This window comes from Colobus angolensis, unplaced genomic scaffold (genome assembly GCF_000951035.1).
Source record: "Colobus angolensis palliatus isolate OR3802 unplaced genomic scaffold, Cang.pa_1.0 Scaffold120, whole genome shotgun sequence".
NCBI classification, from domain to species: domain Eukaryota; kingdom Metazoa; phylum Chordata; class Mammalia; order Primates; family Cercopithecidae; genus Colobus; species Colobus angolensis.
Genome location: NW_012113142.1, coordinates 2865866 through 2889570, shown reverse-complemented (window position 1 = coordinate 2889570; position 23705 = coordinate 2865866). Strand labels below are relative to the sequence as shown.

Sequence of the window (23705 nt, the reverse complement as noted above, 5' to 3'; positions counted from 1 at the left end):
GTAGACAGACGAGGGGACCGCGGTGGGCCGGGGCCAGTCCCCTGAGCGGGGCCCCGCTGCGGGGCGCGCTGCGGAAACCTGGCAGTCGGGTGGGGGCGGCCTCCTCGTGCCGCCCTGGTCACCTGTGGCTCCCATCACCTGTGGCTCCCCCTCCGCTAGGTCGCGGTAGGGATCCACTGCCCGCCCCAGGTTTGGGGGAGGGGGGCGGTCACACCCGCCCCCGGTCCACCTGTCCACCTTCGGGCTTCCGGACAGCCCTGGCTGGCGTTTCAGACCCTTCAGGGTTCCTTGAGACTTGAATCTATTTTTCCACCTGTATCTCAGAAACCCCTGGGGTGTGGCTCCTGGGGCGGGGTTTGAGGGAAGTAGGAGGATGCACAAATGTTCTGAGTCAGAGCTCACCCTCTCCCAGCCGAGGGACACCTGCAGCCTGCGTGGGTCCCCTTCCCCTGGCCTCTGCCCTTAGGGATGAGGAGCCCAGGAGAATGGTGTCAGGGAGTGGAGGACAGTGACGGAAATGAAGCCTCCCTGGGTGTGTCCCGTGGGGCGGGGAGCGATCAAGGCTCAAGACTAGATTGAGTCTCATCTGGTCATCTGGTCACCTGGCTGGCAGCCCTGCCTGCTGATCCCTGGGAGCCCCCCAACCCCACCCCAACCCTGCGCCCTCAGCTAGGAACTAGAACCCTAAGGTCCCCTCCTGTGGAAAATGTCAAGTATCCTTTGGGTGTTTGACCCCACGGCTTGTCTCCTCGACCCAGAGGTTCCCTGAGTTGGAGCCTGTCTGCCCCATTATGTCATGGTTGCCTCCTGGGCATCCTGGAACCGGGACCTGGGCTCCCTTGCTTTCATCTCCCTGACTTGCTCTGGCACCACAGCCTACACTTTGCCTCCAGACCTGTTATTCCTGGCCCAGCGCCCGGCCCCTGGGGTAAACCCCATGAGGTTTCAAAGGAAGAAGATGGTCCCTCAAGTCGCATATGGGCTCTAAACACTTCCCCCGCGGCCCCTGTGGTTGCCCTCAAGTTTCCTGAGCTCCATTGAGTCAGAATGAGTGTTTTCCTGGTGATGGATGACTGTGTGGTGTAATTTGCTGATGTTTGGGCGCCTAGTAGGTTACCTGAGGGTATGTGTGGGAACCAAGTGGTCAGGGGAACCATGGGCCCTTACACAGAATAACAGCCTCTGGCATGTCAGCCTTCATCCCCCTAGCTGAAGGGGAAACTGAGGCACAAAGGAGACGCGGCTTGCCTGCTAGAGGGAGGGGTGGTAGAAAAGGGCTTTGCCTCATCCCTGAAGATAGACTCAGGCCTGGCTGGCACTGGGGGACAGCCAGTGGAGCTGGGGTTGTGAAGCGTTTGAACCCAGATCTTTTTGCTCTGATGTCTGTCTCTGTTACTATCTCCTCGCCCCCTGATTAGATGGTGAAGCCAGGCTTTGGTTTGAATGGTCTCAGGCTTCCGCTCCAGACGCCCCCACCCTCCCCACACAAGGCATTCAGAGCCCAGGGAGGCTGTACCCATTGCTGGGTGGCCCTGCCCAGGGAGGGCTTTCTAGCAGACAGGAGGACGGCTGGCAGGAGCCCACACGGGGTGGGATGAGACAGTCAGTCTTGGTGGGGCCGCCATTCCCACAGGGCTGCTTTCCCTCTGGACCTGGGGTTCCCATCTGTGAAATGGGGATGGCAAAGCCTGGAATTTAGTTTCTCCGGGCAAGAGGCGGGACCACAGGTCTCCTGACTCCAGCTCCGCATTTGTAGGAGACCTGAAACCCCAGGAGTCAGAATTTTCAGCCCAGAATCCCCAGGAAGGAAGAGGCCAGCACTGGCTGAGCTGGACTGGGCTGGACTGGGCTAGACTGGGCTGGACTGGGGCCGGCTGGGCTGGGCTGAACAGAGATGGTGCTGGGGACAGCGGCTATGCACCGCTCCCAGCCCGCCCTCCCTCCCTCTTCCTCCTCCTCCTCCCTCTTCTTTCTCCTTCTCCCCCACCCAACGCCACCACATTTGGAAGGAGGCGAAGGGAGCTTATTTATAAAAGTCACACTTGGGGAAGGAGCTGGCGCGTTTCCTCACTCTGCAGGCCCGGCCCAGCCCTCCAGCCTTCTCTAGCCTTCTCCAGCCTTCTCCAGCCTTCTCTAGCCTTCTCCAGCCTTCTTCAGCCTTCTCCAGCCTTCTCCAGCTCCCACCTCTCCCTCTGCAGACGGGGAGTGAAGGGGGTCACCGGGGACTAGCCAGGGGGCCTCAATGCTGTTGCAGGTCCTCAGAGATCAGAAAGGTCATTTGCAGGTTACAGGTGGCAAAGAGAGACCGAAGACAGGGCCAGGATCACACAGCCAGGGAGAGAGTTTTGGGTTAGGGCATCCCCAGGGAGCCCTACTTGGGCTGTAGCTGCCTCCTCCCCTCAACTCAGAGACTCCCTGATTTTCTTCCTGGGGACTTTGCAGAGCTGACCTATCCCTCCCTGGGCCCAGAACGGTGTTTGTCCATGTGTCAGGTCATGTGGGACAGACACATGGGACCTGTTGCAGGAGGCTGAGGACGTAGCAAGGAGGGAGAGTTGGAGCAGCACAATCCTGGAAGGCTTCCTGGAAGAAGAGACCCTGGGATAGCCCAGGAGCAGGAGCCGGATTTGAATAGGAGGAGAGATGGTGATCCAAAGGAGGGGACAGCTTAGTGAAAGCAGAGAGGTTGGAATGCCCAACCAGGAGAGAATAGCAGGTGGTCCTGACAGCTGGTATCTGGGGCCCCCTGAGTTGCCTTGAGGTCTAGACCGGGGCCCAACTCACTGGAGCAGCCCGTGAGGGCCCAACTCACCAGGCAGGCCTGGATGGGGAGGCCCAGGGCCCTGCTTTGCCTACCAGTTCCCCTTCTCTCTCTCGTTGCTGGGAAGAGTCTGGCGGTTGAGAGGCAACACCGGGCAGGTTCATCCTTAATCTCCCTCTGCTCACTTCCTCATCTGCAGAATGGAGCCAGTGTTACCTGCCTTGCAGAGTGGCAGGCATGAGGGTATAAGAACAGGAGTTGGACAGGGCTCCCCCAATCCTTCCTCCATTACCTCCCAGGGGTTTCCCAGCATGAACGATGCATTTGGGTACATTTTCATCTGGGGTGCAGTTGGAACGGCTTCCTGGGACCATGTAGTTCAACCTCCTATCTTACAGGTCAGAAAACAGGTCCAGAAGGGCCAGGTGTTTATCTGAGGCCACGCAGCCTGTGGGGGCAGAGCCTGGCCCCTTCCATGGCCTGAAGCTGCCTCCCTGAGCCGCTCTGGGGCCCTGTGAAGGGGCAGACTCTGCAGGGCGGGGACCTGGTATACACAGACCTGGAAGCTGGGGACAGGGTGAGGAGACTCAGATTGCACAGCCGTCTTTCCTGGAGACCCAGCTTGGCCTCTCGCACATCCCTGACTCAGCTCCGGGCCTCTCTACACTAGCGATATTGACTTTGATTAGTCATTTAAAAGAAGAAGGGAAAAAAATAGCGCTTGAGGCAGACAACAGCCACTGTGCTTAGCAGTGATGAATCAACCTTGCCGGCCTGATGGCTCCCCTGGGATAGGCCTGGAGGCTGCCTGGCCTCTGCACCTCTTGGAGGAGTCAAGACTGCTGCATCCAGGAAAGTGTCCTGGAATCCTGGAGTCTCTGCTAGGAGAGACCATCAGGGCTGCCCTGCCTCTGCCAGGGGAAGCTCAGGGCATCCAGCCCCCTGTGGTTTCAGCAAGTTCTGGTCTTCCTAGCAGTCTCCGTGGTAGGGAGGTGAGGAAGCACTCCCTCCCAGCCTTTCTGGTTGGAGGTGGTGATTTTTTTGTTGCTGTTTTTTTGTTTGTTTGAGACGGAGTCTCACACTGTCGCCAGGCTGGAGTGCAGTAGCGCGATCTCAGCTCACTGCAGCCTCCACCTCCCAGGTTCAAGTGATTCTCCTGCCTCAGCCTCCTGAGTAGCTGAGACTATAGGTGCGCGCCACCATGCCCGGCTAATTTTTGTATTTTTAGTAGAGACGGGGTTTCCCCATGTTGGCCAGGATGGCCTTGATCTCTTGACCTCCTGATCTGCCTGCCTCGGCCTTCCAAAGTGCTGGGATTACAGGTGTAAGCCACTGCACCTGGCCATTTTTTTTTTTTTTTTTTTTGAGACGGAGTCTCACTCTGTCGCCCAAGCTGGAGTGTAGTGGTACGATCTCAGCTCACTGCAACCTCCACCTCCCAGGTTCGTGATTCTCCTGCCTCACCCTCCCGAGTAACTGGGATTACAGGCATGTACCACCACCACACCCGGCTAATTTTTGTATTTTTAGTAGAAATGGGGTTTTGCCATGTTGACCAGGCTGGTCTTGAACTCCTGACCTCAGGTGATCCACCCACCTTGGCCTTCCAGAGTGCTGGGATTACAGGCATGAGCCACTGTACCCGGCTACCCCTATAAATTTTGATTCAGTCTCTTTGGGATGGATCCCTGGAAGCTGTTTTTTGTTTGTTTGTTTTTGTTTTTTCTTTTTTTTTAAATCCCCCCAAAGGATTCTGGTGCTCATCCAGCTTTGAGAACTGCTGAATGCAGAACAAAAAAACACCAGGATGTTAGCTGGGCTTGGGGGCTTACACCTGTAGTACCAACTACTTGGGAGGCTGAGGCGGGAAGATGGCTTGAGCTCAGGAGTTCGAGACCAGCCTGAGCAACATAGTGAGACAACCATCTCTACAAAAATTTAAAATTAGCCAGGTGTGGTGGCAGGCACCTGTAGTCCCAGCTACTCTGGAGGCTGAGGCTGGAGGATTGCTTGAGCCTGGGAGATCAAGGCTGCAGTGAGCTGTGATCTTGCCACTACACTCCAGTCTGGACAACAAAGCGAGATCCTGTCTCAAAAAAAAAAAAAATAAAGGCCGGGCGCAGTGGCTCACGCCTGTAATCCTAGCACTTTGGGAGGCCGAGGGAGGCAGATCACCTGAGGTTAGGAATTCAAGACCAGCCTGGCCAACATAGTGAAACCCCATCTCTACTAAAAATACAAAAACTAGCTGGGTGTGGTGCGGGCGCCTGTAATCCCAGCTACTTGGGAGGCTGAGGCAGGAGAATCGCTTGAACCTGGGAGGCAGAGGTTGCAGTGAGCCAAGATTGCGCTACTGCATTGCAGCCTGGGCAACAGAGTGAGATTCTGTGTCAAAAAAAATAATAATAAATAAGAAAAAAAAGTGCCAGGATAAATTGGATGTTGGTTGGATGGGAGAAGAGGAGGAAGATGGCAGATGTCCTAGGTTTCCAGCTTGGGGGCCCTGGAGCATCTTGGAGTTCTGCGCTAGGCAGTTCAGAGGAGGGGACTCTGGCAAAACAAGTGGAGCCTGGTTTTGGCCAGGAGGCAGGCAAGATGCCCGTATGATATCTGGGCACATCCGTCCGTAAGACACTTGGGCCTTTGCGTTTGTGCCCCACAGTTCCAGCTGCCACCTGCACAGCGGAGGGTTCCAAGTCCCCAACTCCAATCCAGCCCCCTCTCCAGAGCTGTAACTGCCGCTCAGAACGCACTGGTAGATCCCCAAGGGAGCTGGGCCCTAATTATTCCACAGAAATCTGGGTGTCTGCTTTTTTTTTTTTTTAAGACAGGGTCTTGCTCTGTCACCTAGGCCGGAGTGCAATGGCACAATCAGAGCTCACTGCAACCTCGACCTCCAGGGCTCAAGCAGTCCTCCCACCTCAGCCTCCTGAGTAGTTGTGATTACAGATGCATGGCACCACGCCCAGCTAATTTTTGTATTTTTTGGTAGAGATGGGGTCTCGCTATGTTGCCCTGGCTGGTCTCAAACTCCTGAACTCAAGTAATCCTTCCACCTTGGCCTCCCAAACTGCTGAGATTACCGGTGTGAGCCATCATGCCTGGCTGCTTTATGTATACAGTGCTCACCCTGGCCAGCCCAAGACACCAGCAAGACAGCATGCCAGGATAGCCACATCACCTAGTTACATTTTGGTCAAAAGTGTGTCTGGGCTGGGAAACAGAGGAGGTGAGGATGGCAATGGGGCTCTGCCATCCTGCATCCTTATCAGTTTATTCCCTGTCCAATGAGAACCGATTACATGCCAGAGTTAATTTGGAGGACATCTCTAGAATGTTGCCACCAGGCTCTGGCTTGGATGTGGATGAGGGTGCACGGGGCAACAGAGTCAGGAGCCATCAGAATCCCACAAACTGAAATAGGCATTGGAACAAATGCAGAAACAGGAAAAAGTCCTTTACTCGAACCCCAAATCCACTCCACAGACAGTGGTTGGGAAGGGCTTGGGGCTTTTCTTGACAGGAACCGCTACATGATCACTTACCTGATCGCTGGCTATATTAATAGAGGTAGATCATATAGAAAGAGGGAGGGGATGGGCCAGATCTTTAGCATTGCCCAGACCACAGTCAGTAGCAGATTCAGTTTGTGTGCTGTACGACAGGAGACAGAGGCACAGTGGGATAAGTCTTGGGCAGGGGCTGTAATTTGGGGTCCCTGGAAAGGATCTGAAAGGGAAGGAATACTTGAGAAGAAAAATCTAGGGAGGATGTGGATGCCACCTTCAGATCTATAGCAGGGGCACCCCAGGGAGAGCACTCACAGGTTCTTTATGGCCTGGAACCAAACCACAGGAAAGAGAAGGACTCTAACAGTTAGGGCTGCCTGAGATGGGTAGAGCTGTTTGGGGAAGCTAGTGAGCTCACCGTCACAGGAGGTATGCAAGCTGAGGCTGGAAGCTGAAGCCAGGGGGACTTTTCAGTTCCCTTAGGGCCTGAGACTATTCACTCATGGCTCCGATAGGAATGTGAATGGTGTGTGGAAGAATGAGATGCGAGATACTGATCTGGGGGGACAGGGAGGCTTGTGGAAGGAAGTGGCATCGAGGAAGAGGGGAATGTCACCTTCATGGAATCAGCATCCCCGGCAGAGGGATGTGCCTGGGGGAAGCCTGGGGGCAGAGGGTGGATCGTAGGGCCAGGAACCGGTTGTAGGTGTGGTGGAGTGGGGTCTGATCCCAGGTGAGGGCAGCGGGATAAAGAGCAGAGCTGGCGGTGAAAATTCCCGAAAATGAAGTAGGAGGATGTGGGGAGGAAAGGTCCCCTTGGCCCATCCCCTCTAGTTTTGCTCCGAGCCGCGGCTACTTTGACCATGCCTCAGAGGTCAGGCCCTCAGCCCTCCGACTGGCTTTGGGGCTAATCTCAATGCCACCTCCAGGGTAGACTTGACCTGGGTGCCCCCCTCAGAGCTTGGCCCTGGTCTCCCTTTCCCCAACCCCACCCTCATAGACGGAGGGTCCAGAGGAGGATGTGAGCATCTCCCCTGCCAGCCCTTCTGTTAGAGAAGCTTCCTGGTCCAGCCTTCAGCCTTTGGAGAAGATAGCAGGTCAGAGCTGGCCGGATGCCTGGAGACAATCTGCCCCCATTACACAGATGGGCAAGCTGAGGTCAAGAGAGGCACCAGACAGGGGCCAGGGGTCTCTGAGGGCAGGACGGGTTCGGTGGGGCTGGTAGCGACGCTTGTCTCCGGCCATGGGAAGGGAGCTGGATCATTCTCCATCTACCCCTTGTCATCTACCCTGATCCTCTGAGCACCAGGGCCAAGAGGGCAGGATGCTGGATAGCAGAGGCTCCTAGGGCCACTTCCCAACCTGGCAGCCTGCCCAGGAAGAGGAACTGGGCTCCTCCTGACAGTGCTCTGCCTCAGTTTCCCTAGGGGGGACTCCTCTGACTCAACTCCTAGGCCTGTCACGGTCTAAAAGCGTGAAAACGGCTCCTGGATTTTCTGTGTCTGTAGGGAGCTTGGTAGGGGAGGGGGTGCCACCTGGTGACAGCTGCAGGTACTCGGTGGGGAGTGGGAACGAGGATTTATTTTAGCTGCTGGGGAGGTGGTGTGATATCTTAAAGAGAGGAGGCCCCTCTGAGCCGCCTCTATCAAAGCTCCTAACTACCCCCTCTCCCGATGAGTCCCCACTTTGATGGGGTAATGGGAGCTGTGAGCCCCAGGGGCACAGCCCCTCATGGAACATGCCCAGGCCGGGCGCGGTGGCTCGCACCTGTACTCCCAGCACTTTGGGAGGCCTAGGTGGGAAGATCACTTGAGCCCAAGAGTTCGAGACCAGACTGGGCAACATAGTTGGACCCTGTCTCTACAAAAAAAAAAAAAAATCAAAAAATTAGCTGGGTGTGGTGGCATGCATCTATAGTCCCAGCAGCCTGGGAGGCTGAGGTGAAAGGATCTCTTGAACCCAGGAGGTCGAAGCTGCAGTGAGTTATGTTTATGCCACTGCACTCCAGCCTGGGTGACAGAGAGAGACCCTGTCTCAATCAATCAATCAGTCCATTCATCAGTCAAACAAACATACATGCCCTGCCTCCCCACTCTTTCTCAGCCCTCCCTCCATGCAGCCAGGTGTCACTGTCCCCCTTTCACAGAAGAGTAAACAGAGCCAGAGGGGTCAAGGCCCAGCCTGATGAGTCCCCTCAGCTCTCTTAGCCCCTCAACCTCCGCCTGCCTCCATCCTGATGAGAGAGCACCAAGGTGGGCAGAGCCAGGCAGTGGCCACTCCCATGAGGCACTCAGAAATGAGGTGGGAACAAGACCAGATGTGGTGGCTCATGCCTGTAATCCCAGCACTTTGGGAGGCCAAGGTGGGTGGATCACCTGAGGTCAGGAGTTCGAGACCAGCCTGGCCAACATAGTGAAACCCCGTTCTCTACTAAAAATACAAAAATTAGCTGGGTGTTGTGGCGGACACCTGTAATCCCAGCTGCTCAGGAGGCTGAGGCAGAAGAATCACTTGAACCCAGGAAGCGGAGATTGCAGTGAGCCAAGATCGCAACACTGCACTCCAGCCTGGGCGACAGAGCAAGACTATCAAAAAAAAAAAAAAAAAAAAAGGTGGGAACAAGCCCTGAGCCCCAGGCTGAGAGACCTCAGTCCCTGCCCCAGGGTGGCCATCCCGGATATCCTTGCCTTGGCTGTGGAGAGAGACCTGGCCTTGCCAGCAGGGTGGGCTGACCCTGGCTGACTCACGGTGTGAGGTAGACAGACAATAATGATTGTGCCCAGCATGCCGAGAAGTCAGAAGTATAATTACCCCTACCCCGTGATGGGGGTGGCTTTTGTACAGCTGCTCCTGGGGCAGTGGGGTGGGGCCTGCACCTGTGGCTGAGGCCTAAGGCAGGACCCGAGCCAAGTGGCAACATGACTGCCTCCCATGCCTGCTGGGCCTAGGTCTGGGACTGGAAGGAGGCAGACCAAGGTCCAATGTCAAAATCGACAGGGAGGCCAAGTGCAGTGGCTCACACCTACAATCCCAGTGCTTTGGAAGTCTGAAGCAGGAGGATCACTTGAGGCCAGGAGTTCAAGACCAGCCTGGGCAACACAGTGAGACCCTGTCTCTTCAAAAATAAAAATTAAATGTAAAAACTGTTTTTAAAAAAAGACTGACAGGAGCCGGGCGCAGTGGCCCATGCCTGTAATCCCAGCACTTTGGGAGGCTGAGGCAGGCAGATCAAGAGGTCAGCAGATCAAGACCATCCTGGCTAACACGGTGAAACGCCTTCTCTACTAAAAATACAAAAAATTAGCCGGGCGTGGTGGTGGGTGCCTGTAGTCCCAGCTACTCGGGAGGCTGAGACAGGACAATGACGTGAACCCAGCTACTCGGGAGACGGAGCTTACAGTGAGCCGAGGTGGCACCACTGCACACCAGCCTGGGTGACAGAGCAAGACTTGTCTCAAAAAAAAAAGAAAAAAAAGACAGGAGAGTCCTAAGAGATATGATCCATCCCTCCTCGGGGCTGGGGTTTAGGGGTGCCCAGGCCTGGGACAGAGCAGGCAGGTCTACCCTTACAGGGCCCACTCTGGAAAGGGAGCTTGGGGCCTCTGGGCTTTACCTGAATTAAAACCACTGGGGCCAGGCGTGGCTGTACACACACACCTATAATTCCAGCTACCTGGGAGGCTGAGGTGGGAGGATTGCTTGAGCCCAGGTGTTCAAGGCTGCAGTGAGCTGTGATTGCACCACTGCGCTCTAGCCTAGGTGACACAGCAAGACCTCAACTCTAAAAATGTGTGTGTGTGTGTGTGTGTGTGTGTGTGTGTGTGTGTGTGTGTAAACCACAGGGCCAAAAGAGAATGCACTTTCCAGGCAGCTGTTCCAGGGGCCTAGGGGACCCAGAGGGCCCAGACAGAGCGGCTGGCCCCAGGCTCGCTTGCCTCCCCAGCTGCAGGGAGGGGGTAGGCAGATAGGCAAGGGAGGAAGTCCCTGGCCTGGAGGCTGAGACTTGGCCTTGACACCAGTGTGCCAGGCAAGGTCCCTGTCTCTGTGCCAGGTCCCCAGCGGTCTGCCAGATCTTACTGTGGCTGGGAGCGGAGGGCACAGCCAGGCCTGTTCTTGTCCCTGCCCAGAGGCCCCCAGGGAGACGGGGAGGGGTGGGGCCCTGGCACTGCACCCTGGGCACCTGTGTGTTTAGAGGTAGGTCCTGTACATACGTCCGTTCATGTGTGCACAACCCCACACAGGCCAAGGACAGCGATGATGATGATGATGTCACTGTCACCGTGGACCGAGACCGCTTCATGGATGAGTTCTTTGAACAGGTGGGAGCCAGCACACCCCCGCTTCCCGCACACTGGCAGACCTTGGGGGGCCACTCTCACCTCTGAGCTCAGCAGCTCCAGGGTGCCAACGAAGGAACCGTTTTGTGGGTGAATAAATGGAACCTCAGAGCGGAGCTAAATGTGCGATCGCACTCCTCCCCATCCAGGTCTGGAAGGACGCACCCCAACTGCACCCCAGCACCCGGAGCCTGGCCCGTCCTCCCCCTGAGCCCTGACCGCAGCCCTACTCTGGGCCATGCCTGGGACCCAGAAGCCTTCTCCCCCAATTTCCTCCTCCTGATCACCCGGCCTTGGTCCGCAGGTGGAGGAGATTCGAGGCTTCATTGACAAGATCGCAGAGAACGTGGAGGAGGTGAAGCGGAAGCACAGTGCCATCCTGGCCTCCCCCAACCCCGATGAGAGTGAGTATATGGGGTGGGGGACAGGTTTCAGGCCCCACAGGCCTCCGGGAGGGGCTGCTGCCAGGGAGGCCTCACAGGACCCCAACAGCCTTCATGGCTGGTGGGCGTAGGAGTGCCTGGGCAGGCCAGGGTCAGAAGAATTTCAGGAGAAGCCTTAGGAAATGCAGCTGTCCCCGGCCTGGAATTGGGGGGTCAGAACCCAGCATCCCAGGCCGGCCAGACCAGGTCTCCCCGAAGACCTGGGTGATGGGAGAGGCGATCGGCCCCACCCTTCTCAAGTGAACTTTTTTTTTTTTTTTTTGAGACGGAGTCTTACTCTGTCACCAGACTGGAGTGCAGTGTTATGATCTCGGCTCACTGCAACCTCTGCCTCCTGGGTTCAAGCGATTCTCCTGCCTCAGCCTCCCAAGTAGCTGGGATTACAGGCACACACCACCACACCCAGCTAATTTTTGTATTTTAGTAGAGATGGGGTTTCACCATGTTGGCCAAAACGGTCTTGATCTCCTGACCTCGTGATCCGCCTGCTTTGGCCTCCCAAAGTGCTGGGATTACAGGCATGAGCCACTGCACCCGGCCGAACTGGCTTTTTTCTAAGGCAACTGGGCTGGCTGCAGCCCTGGGCTTTTGGGAGCAAGGGAAGGAAGGAGGGAAGGAGGGAGCTGTGTGATCAATAGGAAGGCCTCTCAGTCCAGCCCCGCCCCGCCCCTCGCCTCCCAGGGGAGCAGATGGCAGCTCTGAGGCGTCAGCGCTGTGGGAGGGCAAGCTGGCCAAGCAGGCAGAGCTTCCGGAAGGAGCTGGCAGCCCTGGCACCTGGCCACGTGGCACCCCGGGGCGGGCATTCTCAGGGCTCTAGGAAGTCACCCCTCTCCCTCCGCACTAGGAGCCTGTGTGTCAGGCTTGCACTCCGTCCCCAGACAGCTTCCCCCAACCCGGTCCTCGCGTTCCTGTTGAGATGTTGGTTACTACACTGAGAGGTGCCAGGCTGATGGCATAGGTGCCCTCCCCTGGAGGGGGCTCACCCTGAGTCCCAGGGATGCAGCCGTCAGGTGTTTGAGGGAGGCAGGCCCTGGCCACTCAGGTGCCCGAGGTCAGATTTTCTTCTCGCCTCCAGCACGGCCTCCTAGTCTGTGACCCCTCACCCCCAAGCCCACTGGCATGTTCAAGAACCCAGAGTAAATATTTCCACGGCCCCAAATTGTGCATGAACCCAGGTCAATGCCACACCAACTAAGCCAGTGCCCCGCCCTCAGAAGGCAAAATGGGTCAGGTGGGAGCAGGGTGGACTGCCTCAGGAAGGGCAGGAGGGAGAGAGGGACGCCCAGGGCTCACCATGCTGCGCTCCTCACCCTAGAGGTTTGTTGGATGGCAGCATGAGACGGATGTCTGTGTGCCCAGCGGTATCTGGGTCACCGTGTGTCCCTGTGTGGGCTGTTCCTGCTCAGGGTCAGGAGGTGGCTGACTTGTGGGGTGGGCAGAGGGCTCTAAAGAGCAGGGGAGCAGGCCTCTCGCTGCTGGCAGGTGGGGCGGGCATGGGGCAGCAGAGCTGTCTGCTCCACACCTTGGGTCCTGCAGGCCACCTCCCGCACCATCTCCCGCTGCGATGTCATGCACAGTCATGGGGACCGGTTCTGAGTCACCACCCGTGAGCTGAGCAGTCCCAGGCTCTCGCTAAGGGGAGGGGGCTCATGTTGGGGATTCTAGGGCACAGGCGGTACAGAGTTAAGGAGAAGTCTCCAGGAAAGATGGCAGTGAGTGGGGGGCTCTCCCGGGCAAGGCGGGCTCTGCCTCCTCTGGGGGCTGCCATCCGGCCTGGGCTATTTTGGGTCTGAGCAAAAGAGGCTGAGACGTCAGAGCAGCTGGTAACCGACTTTTCCTTTGTTCCTACGGATGAGGCGCCCTCCTCCGCGCCTCGGAACCCCCACTTCCCTGCTCCACCCCACCGCATTCCACTTGGGAGGTGACCCCATCCGGGGCCTTCCTGATAGCCACTCTCGATACCCCTCCCTGTCCCCTCTAGGACAAACCCCAGCCCCAGAGGCAAGCAGAGGGGTGGGTGGGAAGGTGACAGCCGGAGCTCAGTCCCGGCTTCTCCCGAGGCAGAGTCCTGGGGGTGTCCTGAGACTGGGGTGTTGCCAGGAGCACCCCCAGGGGAGGCAGCTGTCTTGCCCCACTTTTCCAGCCAGCTCCTCTCAGGCAGGGGGGCAATCTGGGCACCCCCATGGCCTCTGCCAGCTTTAGGGAGATGGTTCTAGTTGGAACAAGGGTCACAAAACACTATGCCACCACCCTCCTCCAATTTCACCAGGGCCCCAGCTACCTGCCACGGCCAGGGCCGACTATGCCCACCTCTTTGGACCTCAGGGCCCACATTAGCGCCCACCCAGGCCATCCACCCCTTGCCCCCTTCCATCCGCCGGGTACTTAGCACCCCGGGAGGCACAGCTTTGTGGGAACAGCAAGGTCTGCCCCACCCAGAGTGTTTGAGCCTGCGACTCAGGGAGTGCGGGATGGCCCCCTGTCAGCCCCCTGGCTGGCTGCCTACCCTCCTGAGCCACCAGGTAATACCAGGTGAGCCTGCACCACCCCCCCACCTTCAACTCCAGCAAGCATCAAGTCACTGTTCCCGGTGCCAACTCCAGCATCGCCAGCTGCTCCACAATTATTTCTGCCTTAAATTTAGACCCATCTGTTATCTCCAGGGGGTGGGGGCGCCGGCAAAGGAGGAAGGGAGGCTCCTCCGAAGACAGCACAAGAGGGGGTGAGGTTGCAGCTGGTGCATCCCTGGCCTAGAATTAGGGAGGGGGCAGGCAGAGCCTTAGCCAGGGGAGCAGGGGAGAACTGGGATCTACCCAGAGCCCCCACTGGGGCCCCTGTGCTGGAGGCTGAGTCTGCACATCAGTCCCCGGCGGAGCCTAGGGGGCCACCCCCACCCTTTCTACCTCCCCAGAGACGAAGGAGGAGCTGGAAGAACTCATGTCCGACATAAAGAAGACAGCAAACAAAGTTCGTTCCAAGTTAAAGAGTGAGTCAGGCTTGTCTGGGGGTGGGTGGGGGGCATTCTAGGCCTGCTTCCTCTGGGGAGCCCATGGGGTTTTGCTCACCCTGAGGGGGTGCGCCGGATCTTGCTTTCCTTTCTGAGGGTGGCGTCATGTGCCCATTCACTCAACAGCTACTTGGCAAGGCCCGTTGGTGCCAGGCTCTGAGTTGGGCCCAGGGACACACCCGCCCGAGGCTTTGTCGAGGGAGGGCTCCGCTCTGGACGGGCACTGCCCTCGCCTCTGCTAAAGAGGGTTAAAGAAGTGGCCAGCACTTCCTGGTCTCATGCAGAAGCCCTGTATGCTGGGTGAACAGACACGTACACCCCGTGAGTGCCAAGGCCTCGGGGCCACATGCCCTACAGCAGGGTCCCCCTGGCTCTCCCCGCTGTGGGCACGCCCCCTCGTACACAGCCTCTCGGAGTAGAAAGGGAGCAGTACCCAGGCACAGAGTGGCAGGAGCTGCCAGACCGCACACACACTCACAGCTTGGAGTGGGTGTGCATTTACACACGTGCACACACCACACAGCGTCACAGCTGGAAGGGCCTCTGTAGGCCCCTCCTCCATCAGTGCCTGGCACTGACCCCACCAGCCACAGGCCACACACATAGGCTAGGAGATGTGGGGAGGCGGATAGATGCCGGGTGTGCGGGTCCGGGGCGGGGGTAAAGGGGGCTGGTTTTGACTCAGCACCCACCTGTGCCCCCAGGCATCGAGCAGTCCATCGAGCAAGAGGAAGGCCTGAACCGCTCCTCTGCTGATCTGAGGATCCGGAAGACACAGGTGCGGTCAGGAGTCTAGGGTGGGCGGGCACCTGAGACTCTGGGTCGGTCCCCGTGGGGCCTGATCCCTGTACCTCCATCTCGGGCCCCCAGCACTCCACGCTGTCCAGAAAGTTTGTGGAGGTCATGTCCGAGTACAACGCCACGCAGTCCGACTACCGCGAGCGCTGCAAGGGCCGTATCCAGAGGCAGCTGGAGATCAGTGAGCTGGGGGCGGGACCTGGAGTGGGCGAGGCGTGGAGGGGTGGGGCCCGAGGCAGCCGTTGAGTTAGGGGCTGGAGGGGCGGGGGCTTGAGGCTGCTGCTGTGTTAAGGGCCGAAGGGGCGGGGCCTGAGGCTGATGCTGATTTCGGGGCTGGGGGGAGCCCGGGCCTGGGACTGGAGGGGCGGGGCCCGATGCTGCTGCTGAACTCCCCGGAGAGGGCTGGGCTCAGTGTGACCCCACTCGCTTGCAGCCGGCAGGACCACGACCAGTGAGGAGCTGGAGGACATGCTGGAGAGTGGGAACCCCGCCATCTTTGCCTCTGGGGTGAGTGTGGGCCCCACCCCTCCTGCCATGATCCCCTCACCATGTTCCCCACGTTCATGACCCCTAGTGCAGGGTCTGGACAGTATTTGGACGCAGATCCCTTGTAAGGCAGGTTTTAAGGAAGGAGGAGTCCCAGAGAGGGGAAAACACCAGGCTGAGGTCACATAAATGTCTGTGGCAAAGGTAGACTGAAGACCCCTGTCTCCTGATGCCTCCCAATTGGACCCACTTCCTTTCGCCGGCCGCCAGGGGCTTCTCCTCTTATCCGTGGGCCTTTTTCCCCTCCTGGAGGACATTTGGCCATCTCTGTGTTCACGTGAAGCCGGGCAGGGGTGCTCCCTGAAGGAGGTGGCACACAGGTGTTCGAGGCAGGCTTGGGGCTGTGAGTTCCAGGAGAGAGCGGGGGAGCAGTCACATTCAGTGGGTGGGGAAGGGATGGGAGAAAGGCGGTTCCAGGCCTGGGTCCACGGGGCAGTCAACTTAGGCTCTGCAAAACGCTGGTGGTAAGGACTGTCACTAAGCACTCGCTCTGTGGCCAGCACAGGTGGAGAGTGTCACTAGCCCCAGGTTACAGGTAGGAGATTGGGTCGCAGAGAAATTACATCACAGCTAGCAGGTGGCAGAGCCAGGTAGCAAGGCGGGCAGGGCTGTGGCTGGGGAGGAAGCCTTGGGTCCCCTTCCGGAGCAGCTCTGCCCACCCCAAACGCCCTCCCCCTTGGCCCTCTGCCCTGCCCCTCAGCAAGCCTCTGGGTCCCAGCCCCCTGCTCCCACCCCCAGATCATCATGGACTCCAGCATCTCGAAGCAGGCACTGAGCGAAATTGAGACGCGGCACAGCGAGATCATCAAGCTGGAGAACAGCATCCGTGAGCTGCACGACATGTTCATGGACATGGCCATGCTTGTGGAGAGCCAGGTGAGCGCCGGGCCCCCCTGCCCTCCACTCCAGCCCACACCAGCACCCAGGGCTGCACTAACCTCACCCTTTCTGCCCGACACGCTGCCCTGCCGGGGAGAGACCAAGTTCTCAGGTAACCAATCACCTGCTGTTGAAACTGCCGCCAGGACCCTGCCCACCCGAAGGTCCCTGTCCTCTGCATGGCTCTGCTTGACCTTTAAGGACCCCAGGCCCTGCATGGCCCCACCCCCTACACCCCGCCAGCTCTCATTCCCCTACTGTTTCCTCATGGGGCCACTGTGGGCCATGCATTTCCCCAGTGACCAGGACAGCTGAGGGACCTGCTTCCTGGAGTGAATGGCTTTTGGGCAAAAGGGCTGCCAAAGAACAAATGGAAGGTTCTTCAGTGGGGCTCAAACTTGAATGAGTCACCTGGAGGACTTATAAGTTTCCAGGTCCCTGTACCAGAGTCTGGCAGGTGAGGTGAAGGCCCGGGAAGATGCCTGTCTGACAAGCTCAAGGGTGGTGCTGCAGCCACTATGGTTCCAAAGTTACACTTGGAGTAACACTGTGACCACGATGGGGCGGCTGCCTTTGTTGGACTGAGTGGTCAAGGAAGGCCTCTCAGGAAGGGGCATTTGAACTGATGCCAGAACATGGTGAAAAGGAGCCAGCTGTGAAGACTTCACAGGGGAAGATGAAGAGCTGGCCCCAGCAACACTAAGGTCCCAAGCCCAGCAACACCCAGACTTATTTCAGAACAGAAAAAGGAGGTCCATGGTGCTGGGGCACAAGGAGTGGTCGGAACCGAGATGAAGCTGGAGACGAGATGGACGGGGCCTTGGCAGGCAGTGTGCTGAGGAATTTGCAGTCTCTTCCAGATTGGAGGGGGTTTGGGTTGTTTGTTTTTTGTTTTAGCAAAAGATGGGATCTTGCTGTGTTGCCCAGGCTGGTCTCGGAACGCCTGGGCTCAAGTGATCCTCCCATCTCAGCCTCCCAAAGTGCTGGGATCATAGATGTGAGCCACAGCACCCAGCCAGGTTGGAATGTTTTAAGTATGGGAGTGATGTGACCTTGGTTAGGAAGTAGGGAGGCCGTCAGGAGGCTGCTGCTGCCGCCATCTGGTGAGAAACAGACCACAGTGACGTGGACGCCAGTGAAGGCAACGGATGGACTTGGAGAGGGAGACATGCCCTAGGAGTCTTGTGGGGCAGTGTCATGGTCAGACTGGCCTCTGGGGTATCATGGGACCAGATCACAGGGCTCAAGAGGGCTGTGGGGCTGGGCAGGGTTTTTTGGTTTTTGTTTTGTTTTGTTTTGTTGTTTTTGTTTGAGACGGAGTCTCGCTCTGTCGCCAGGCTGGAGTGCAGTGGCGGGATTTCGGCTCACTGCAACCTCTGCCTCCCGGGTTCAACTGATTCTCCTGCCTCAGCCTCCCGAGTAGCTGAGACTACAGACGCGTACCACCATGCCCAGCTAATTTTTGTATTTTTAGTAGAGACGGGGTTTCACCATGTTGGCCAGGATGGTCTCAAACTCCTGACCTCGAGATCTTAAAGACTGAAGACCCCAGACAGCAGACAGAGCTGGATGGAGCCATCATGCCTGAGGATGTGGGTGTGGGGAGGCTCACCCGTGGCCACCTCAGGAGCTGTGGCCAGGGCAGGCCCAGACTCTTAACACACCCACTCCTGCTCCCACCTTCCTCTGCCTGACACTGCCACCTCTCTGACAGTGTTCTCTGCATGGTCCCCAACCCTCAGCTGAGACTGCATGGCCAGCTCCACCCCCAGGATTGCTGCTCTGCGGGGAGATGTGGGAGCTGCCTTGGGGAGCCTGCCTGGCCCTCTAACAGCCCGCCCAGGGTGCCTGGGCCAGATGAGAAGCTGTACCCCATCCTCCTCATGCCCCCTTTTTCTCTCTGGCCTCAGGGTGCTTTCCTGAAGTCCTGCCCCGAGCCCCAACCCAACCCTGAGGAGGGGGCCCTCTGGAGCTCGGGCGCCCCCGGCCCCACAGGGGGAGATGATTGACAGGATCGAGTACAACGTGGAACACGCGGTAGACTACGTGGAGAGGGCCGTGTCTGACACCAAGAAAGCCGTCAAGTACCAGAGCAAGGCGCGCCGGGTCAGTAGCCCAGCCCTGCCCGAGCCCATGCCCCAGCACCCATTAGGGACCCCCAAACATCCCACATCCCTCCCCATCCCACCTCTCTCCCTGCTCTCGGGAGCTCCCCGTGACAGCCCCCTCCCAGGCCATCACCTTCCCCTGCTTGGATCCCCGGCGACTGTCCAGCCCTCAGCCTTCGCCATAGTCCCACCCCACCTGCCGCCACCACTGTCTGAGGCCTCTCCTGCCCGCTCCCCACGCAGAAGAAAATCATGATCATCATCTGCTGTGTGATCCTGGGCATCGTCATCGCCTCCACTGTCGGGGGCATCTTCGCCTAGAAGCCAGCCGAACTGCCACTCCACTCCGGGTGGGCCACTCTGAGGAGGCCCTGGCTGCTGCTACTTGGCTGGGCTGCCCTCCCAACCCCCGCCTCTGGCTCAGAGCACCCTCCCTCCTGGCCCCCATGCTCCCTTCTCTGCCATGGGCCCTCCGTCCCCGCCCCGTGTCGTGTGCATGATCTCTGTGTGCGTCTGTATGGAAGAGGCAGAGGGAGGCAGCCAGCGGGGCAGGACACAGTGTGCGCAGCGAGGGGCAGACCCAGGCAGGGCCGCCAGGGTGACACAGGCCATCCTTCCTTGCCTTCAGTAACTCGGTGGGCCCGGGTTCTGCTCTTCCCTGGGGACCCTCACCTTGCCTCCAAATGACCTGCCCTGTCCTCTGGCCTCTCCAGCTGTCCCCACAAGCAGAGCCCTGAGGGGTGGGGACCAGCTGGCCACATGGTGCTGCTTTTCAGGTTAGGGGAGAGGTGGCCCTGAGGGACAGCCCAGCTCTGAGCCTCAATCGCTGATCACTGCCAGGGAGACTCAGGCTGCCGTGGCTCCAGGCTCCCTCCCCTGCCTAGGGGCAAAGTCCATTGGGTCCTGGGCCTCAGCTTCCCTTCCCACATTCCTCCAGCCCCAGGAGCAACCCCTTGGGCTGGGCCTGACCCCAGGTGTCCCTCTGGAAGGGGCTGGTTGGTGCCCCATCTCCAGCCACTCCAGCAGCCAGGGAGGCAGAGCAGGCTGCTGTCAGGCCCTCGAGCCAGCGTTGCATGTTTGGGATGGTGGCCCCTGCTGTCTTGCGCTCTGGGAAGTCAGATGTCATTTCAGGCCTGCAGTCTCATCCTGCCCTTGCCATCCCCCATCGATGTGCCACGTGGGTGTCAGGTGTCCCGGATGCAGTATTCAGCAGCCAGCCAGGGAGGGCTACCTCGTCCTCCTCACCACCTTGGGGCTTCTCATGGGAAATGTGCCCCCGCCCCAGCACCCCCTCCCTCGTGGACAGGCAGGGAGATGCATGCGAGTGCATGCAGCAGGGGATGGGGCCATGTCCGTGTGCCCCACCCTCCCTCGGCTTTACTCCTGCCCAGTGACTGTGACCGTCCGTGTTGCCTTCTTGAACAGCGATTTCCCCCAACCCCTTCACCAAAGGTCTTGGTACAACCAGCTGCCCATTTTGTGAAATTTTTATGTAGAATAAACATTTGTATCTGTACCAGGCCTCTGTTCTAGGTTTCTTCCCCAGGTCTCCTGGGGGAAAACCTTAGGAGGGTCCTCACTGTTGCCCAAGCTGGCCTCCCACCTCAGCCTCCCATGGAGCTGGGACCACAGGTTATGCCTGGCCTGCTGCTCTAGACTTCTTGCCATCTGCAGTGTCGCAGTCTTGGAACCTGAGGATGAATGGATGTGGCACTAAGAGGAAGGGCTCAGAGGCGAGGATCCCAACTCAGCCTCAACCCCACCTTGGACCTTCAATTTCCTCAGACCTGTCTACCGCCATACAGTGGAGAACATCCAGGCTTTACTCCCTGATAACAGGCCCAGAGGCCACACTCGAGGCCTGGAATCTGACATCTGCAGGAGACCCCGCTGCAGGGCTTGGATCCTCAGGCCCCAGGCCTCACCCCTCTCCCAGACACCCAGCCCCTCGGGCCCCTGCACCAATTGCCTAATGTCTTAAGCTGCTGAACACCTGATCCAGCTCTGTAGTGCAATGCCCAAGATCTTGCCTCTTCCCACATGCACAAGGCTCAGGCAAACCATTCCACCTCCTCTCCTATCACAGCCTGCCGGGGAGCCCCACACCGCTCCAGAGCAGGACCCGCCCTTTCCCACCACCAGTGACGGCCGAGAGATCAGCCCAAGACATCTGAGCGCTGGGCTGGTCAGCAGCTGACCATGCAGCAGCTCAGTGTCACAGTTCAGGCCGGGGCCACTGGACTGGCAAGACCTTCACAGGAAGGAAAGCCAGAGACTGGCCAGTGGGCACCACGAACACATTTCATCCGGGCCCTCTTCCCAACTTCGCTTGCTGTGATTATGGTATAGTTATGTATGAGCCCCAAATTAAAGGACTCTGTTCCTTGCAAATGGAAAGAATGCTTTCATGCACGTTAAGTTTTTTTAAACCTGATTCCTGCCTGGGGAGTCAAGCAGTAGCCCACCAGGAGGAACCGGAGTTTGTTGAGAATCACAGAGCTGGGAGATGCCAGAGCTCCACAAAAGGAATTTTTATTTCTTGCTTTTAAACAAAATAAGATGCTCTCAGAGCTTTTTTTTTTTCCCCCCCAGAAACGAAGTCTCATTATGTTGCCTAGGCAGGTCTTAAACTCCTGGCCTCAAATGATCCTCCCGCCTCAGCCTCCCAAGGTGCTGGGATTACAGGTGTGAGCCACCACACCCGGCCCAGAGTACTTTTTTTTTACTGCAGAAAACATTTTTAGAACTTGAGAACTTTTCTAAAATACTACTTTGTCAGCTGAACAATATAGAAAAGTACAGAGGCAAGTGCCTGTCCAGAACCGTGTGGTGACTTAGAAGCGGGGCTTGCGCTTGCGGCCGGTGTACTGGGTGTCAGGTCTGACTTCCCTGTGCAAAAAAGGAATAGGACAGTCTCAGAAAAAAAAGATCAAAGCAGCCCTGGACCCTTCCAATGCAGGGGAGCTCTTAGTGGCAATAGGCACCCCCACACCCACCCCGCCAGCTGCCAGGCTAGCACTCACCTGCCCTGGCGCCTGTACCGCTCCTTCTTCTCCAGCACCCATGCCCGGCTCTTCCTCACCATTCCCCGCCGCGACATCCTGAGTGGGACCCTGTAGTGGAGACGGCGATGAGCTGATGGATGGCTGATGGATGGGGCTGCCCATCTGGCCCCCACTTGAATCCATGGCAAGCTCACCTCTGAGTCTGGTGGCCTCAGATGCCCCTTCCCTCAAATGCTCCACCTTCCCTACAACACAAGTCCCCACTCTGGACACCCTCCTTCCCAATAACATCCACCCAGGCCACAGAGGTTGTTGGGTGGGGAGAGGAGAGGGCTGGGCCAGGCATGGAGATCTCAACGCCAGCAAGCAGTCTGTTCCCTCTTTGGGAAGCAGCTAAGCAGCAGTAAGCAGGCCGCTTTCTACCAATGCAGTGACACATCATCACCTGAACTTCAAGAGCACAGTGGACAGTTCATGGCAGGAGCTTAGGGTCCACAGCTTGGGGGCAGGAAGACAGGGATGGAGAGGAGGAGCTGAAAAGGAAGGACTGAGGGGTGTGAAGGAAGAAGGAAAGAGGGCTGGGGTAACCCCGAACACCCCTGTGACCATCCGTAGAAACCAGAGACAGGGCAAGCCAAGGAGCTGCCATTCGGGTGCCTGAGCCTGATGGGCCAGCACAAAGCAGGAGCAGTTGCAAAGCAGGACTAGGGACACAGGAGTCATCATCTCAAGGTTCTACAAGGAGTACAAAGCAAGGGCTGAGTGGCGAAGAGGGGCCAACAGGTGGGCCATGGGAGAAGCAGCAAGGGGGAAAGTCATCAAGGGAGCTAAAGGGAGGAGATGAAGACAGGGAGTGCCCCAAAACACAGGTCCCAAGAGAAGTGGGGGCCCAGCCCTGCAGGAGGCACATGAGAGGCATGGGAGGGAGGAGGCCACGGGAGGGAGGCCAGGAAGGAAGGAAGGAACAGGCCAAAAAAAGCCTGGAGACTGATTAGGTAAAAGCTTAAAAGACTTCTTAATTCACCTATTTATTTAAAATAAACAAGTGTCCTGAATGTGGTTAGACGGAGGTGACAGTAACAGAGGCCCTTCCTGCTCTCTACCTCATCTGAGGAACTGAAAGTGTGAGCCTACAGAACGAGGGATGGCAAGGTATGTGCTGGGCACCCTGAATACACTGCCAAGATGGGTGGCACTACCCCCACTTTTCAGATAGCTGAGGAATGGAGGCTCACGTCATTCAGCTTACTCATGTTTACTTTTAGGACATGTTGTCTGAAGACACCAGTGTGAGGACAAAAGGAATCCCAAGATGCATGGAGTAGATGAGGCAATGTGTACCTCCCCTGTGAGGGAGGAGGAGGCAGTGCACCCTGGGAGCACAAGACGGACACCCGAGAGAAGCGGTCATCCAGAAGAGCCCCAGCTGCCCACGGGGAATGAACTACGGAAGCTAAGGGAAATGAGCAAAGACCAAGGGGGTCAGGCAGCATAAACCTATGGTGGACGCGAGGAACATGCCTGGCTGCTGCGCCCAGCTGTGGGCCTTCCCAACACGTGTATTTGGGGCTCACTTTTCCTCTTAAATGTCTTAAAGGTCTTAAGACCTTTCCCTCATGTCAACTGGACCTCAGAAATAACCTCCCTCTTCACTACCTTATATCAACTATTCATTCAGAAAAATACTGAGCAGTTTTTACTAACAAGACACTATTTTCAACGTCAGGGATACAATACCAGTCCTCAGCAAGTTTTCATTCTAGCTGGAGACACAAATAATAACCAAGTCAACTGGTATGTATGACTTAGAGCAGCGAAGGGTGTTAAGGAAATCAACCTGGGCGGGGAGCGGAACTGCAAGGAAGACACTGAAAGAGTAATGTGAAGATACAACTTACATTTTAGAAAAAGAGAAAAAGACCAGTCTTGCTGCTATGCAGAAAATAATCTGCAAGAAGCAAAGACTGCAAAGGCAGGGAGACAAGGCAGGCAGCTGTTTCAGCAATCCAGACTAGGGGTAGTGCTGGATTAGGCTCTGCTGGATTAGACTCGTTGGAAGCAGGGATGGCCAGCACGGGGATACACACTGAGGGACAGACAGCAGGGCTCAATGACAGGCTGACGGGATGTGAAACGTAGGAAAAGACAGGAATGATCAAGAATGGTAAAGAATGGAGGATGGGCCGGGCGCGGTGGCTCAAGCCTGTAATCCCAGCACTTTGGGAGCCCGAGATGGGCGGATCACGAGGTCAGGAGATCAAGACCATCTTGGCTAACCCAGTGAAACCCCGTCTCTACTGAAAAATACAAAA

At 57.5% G+C, this 23705-nt stretch overlaps 2 protein-coding genes across 5 annotated transcripts in view; one reads left to right on the top strand and one right to left on the bottom strand.

Moving 5' to 3' along the window:
- Positions 1-19909, top strand: part of STX1A (syntaxin 1A (brain)) — a 23148-nt gene extending 3239 nt beyond the window's left edge. The window contains exons 3-12 of one of the 2 annotated variants that reach the window (XM_011930519.1): positions 2493-2646; positions 10512-10589; positions 10912-11011; positions 13962-14036; positions 14762-14835; positions 14928-15036; positions 15289-15362; positions 16140-16277; positions 18276-18386; positions 18632-19909. In XM_011930519.1, the coding sequence (XP_011785909.1) occupies positions 2644-2646; positions 10512-10589; positions 10912-11011; positions 13962-14036; positions 14762-14835; positions 14928-15036; positions 15289-15362; positions 16140-16277; positions 18276-18386; positions 18632-18709 (840 nt within the window). In that variant the 5' untranslated portion in view covers positions 2493-2643 and the 3' untranslated portion in view covers positions 18710-19909. The remainder of the gene's footprint in view (positions 1-2492; positions 2647-10511; positions 10590-10911; positions 11012-13961; positions 14037-14761; positions 14836-14927; positions 15037-15288; positions 15363-16139; positions 16278-18275; positions 18387-18631) is intronic. The other variant, XM_011930527.1, reaches the window with a different exon arrangement.
- Positions 19910-20904: 995 nt separating this feature from the next.
- The window catches only part of WBSCR22 (Williams Beuren syndrome chromosome region 22), a 14613-nt gene continuing 11812 nt past the window's right edge, over positions 20905-23705 (bottom strand). Inside the window, exons 11-12 of one of the 3 annotated variants that reach the window (XM_011930492.1) lie at positions 21412-21501; positions 20905-21277 (exon numbers count right to left, since the gene is read on the bottom strand). In XM_011930492.1, coding sequence (XP_011785882.1) covers positions 21223-21277; positions 21412-21501 — 145 coding nt within the window. In that variant the 3' untranslated portion in view covers positions 20905-21222. Of the gene's footprint in view, positions 21278-21407; positions 21502-23705 lie in introns of all 3 variants that reach the window. The other 2 variants (XR_001000502.1, XM_011930500.1) reach the window with 2 other exon arrangements.